The sequence below is a fragment of the Impatiens glandulifera genome, chromosome 8, assembly GCF_907164915.1.
Source record: "Impatiens glandulifera chromosome 8, dImpGla2.1, whole genome shotgun sequence".
Classification (NCBI taxonomy): Eukaryota; Viridiplantae; Streptophyta; class Magnoliopsida; order Ericales; family Balsaminaceae; genus Impatiens; species Impatiens glandulifera.
Window position 1 is genome coordinate 8755174 of NC_061869.1, and position 2251 is coordinate 8757424.

The 2251-nt window shown below is 35.5% G+C and overlaps 1 protein-coding gene across 1 annotated transcript; it reads right to left on the bottom strand.

Annotated features, from left to right (window-relative positions):
• Positions 1-418: 418 nt before the first annotated feature.
• Positions 419-1695, bottom strand: LOC124911833 (U-box domain-containing protein 8-like). Its single transcript, XM_047452358.1, has one exon. It carries the CDS (start codon positions 1639-1641, stop codon positions 538-540), a length of 1104 nt encoding a protein of 367 aa, XP_047308314.1. The 5' UTR covers positions 1642-1695; the 3' UTR covers positions 419-537.
• Between the last annotated feature and the right edge of the window lie 556 nt (positions 1696-2251).

The following is a 2251-nucleotide window of genomic DNA, read 5'->3' on the forward strand; positions in this document are numbered from 1 at the left end:
AGCCAGATCAAACTAAACCTAATGTTTTAACTACCAAAGTTTCCAAATTCACCTTAATTAAGTCATTACACAATCTCCAATATACAAAACAGAATTGAAATGAAAGAAAATAAGATGGATCAAACATTAACAGCAAAATGGACAATCTCAAGGCTCTACTATAAGGAAAGATAGGTTAATTTTTTCTTTCAAAAGTAGACATGTGCATTTCCTCGATGGTCCCATTCATTAAACTTCCAAAAGACACACAATGTCAACTTCCAAAAGATACAACAATATCAATCAATTACAGTCTGTACTTAGAGAGAATAATGAAGTGGGATGATGAATACCATCTGCTTCATTTCAAATTGATTCTATTTTCAGATTCAGTTGTTAATTTAAAGCCAAACCCATATCAAAGACAACAATAATAATATGAAAATATTTCTGGATTCTTCCATAGAAATGAAAAACAGAACAGATATAGTATTTGTTGTCATCCTTATCGGGATTTACAGATAGAAGATGAAAAAAAGTAAAAAAAAAAACTCATCTTTAAAGCTTTATTCCCCCAAGAATTTGAACCAAACTTGATGCATTTCTTCTGATCTTTTCATCATCATCTTCCAACAGTGCAAGACAATGCTTAAAAACCATCTGTCTCATCGCCTCCAAACAGACATCATTACTGTAACTGCAAATCGAAATTAGGGTTAACAGAGCATATTGAATCCCTCTCGAACTTCCCTTTCTCAGCACATTAACCAAAATTGACATCCCAAAATCCCTAATCTTCATCATCTCTTCTCTCCCTTCTTTACATTTTGTTAACAAACTCAAAACTTGAACAGCTCTTTCCAAACCTGATCCAGCAATAACACCCATCAAAATCATCACCGCCCCTGATTCAACAGTTCGCCGCCGGTTATCAGGAAAACAACATAAAGTATACAAAGCAGTTGCAGCCTCTTTCCTTTCTCGAACATTTCCATCTCTTAGTAGAAAAACAAGACCTTGAATCGCACATGGGTAAGCTCCAATTGTCGCTTTATTCACTTCCACCACAGCTAAACTCGTCAAAGTAGTAGCAGCCACCGCACGACAATCAGGAGACCCACCGCCGCATAAAACAGTCACAACTCGACCGATCGCACCCTCAGCAACCAAACCCACTTTGTTATGATCATCAAGACTCAAATTCAGCAACAAAGTTAAAGCCTTTTCTTGAAGAACAGAGTCGTCGGAGCTGACGAAGTTAAGGACGGTAGATACAACATCGTTCTCGATCAATCGACGGCAGAGACCCGAATCGCGCTTTGAAAGACGAGACAGTTGATCTAGCGAGCTGAGTTTGAGCTCCGGAGAAGAATAAGGAGTTAGGAGGGAGGAAATAAGAAATTTTGGCTCTGGATTCAGCGGCGCCGGGAAAGGGACGAGGGTATAATTGGAAATTAAGCTCCTGAGAGAATGGTTTGGGATAAGAGTAGGTGGGTCGGAGAGGGGTAACTTTGTAATTGGACAAGTACGGTGGCCGGCGTCCAACCATTGCCGGATTGATGAACGATCAAATGTGTGTCCTGATGAGAGTATGACTGGGTCAGACATGATTTCGAGTGAAATCGGACATTTGAAATCGTCGGGGAGCTTGGTGGCAGCCATGGAAGCTTCAAAATAGAGCTTTTTTGTCACTGTATATCAATCACAATCACAATATATGAATGAAACAGAGAGAGGAAGAAGAAGAGAAAGAAAGAAGGGTTTATGAGGTTTAATAGGTTTATAATTAGGTATCCGGAGAAGACACGTTTTTCTGATAGTGCGGTGAAAGTTCTAAGGCCATAGATAGTGACATACTCTATGCCCTGTTTGGAAACGCTGGGTTTGGACTTTTTTTTTATTTAAAAATTATTTTTATTTTAAGTATTTTGTTGATGTCATTATATATAGGAAAAAAGTTCAATTAGACGTATGTACTTGTACAACTAGCTTAATTAGACGTATGTACTAATAAAAGGTCATTTAAACCTACGTACTATCAAAAATTGGCTCATTTAGCCTCTTTTAATAACCATAGTTAACTTTTATTTTTAAATTTATATATTTATTAATTAAATATTAATATATTTTCTCTCTCCTTCTTTTTCATTAATTAAACTAAGTAATTTATTTTATTCTTAATTTTTTTATTATTTTAATATTAATTTCTTTTTTATATTTCATCTTTTGTTTTATTAGTTTTTATTTCTTATATTTCTTAAATTCTTATTTT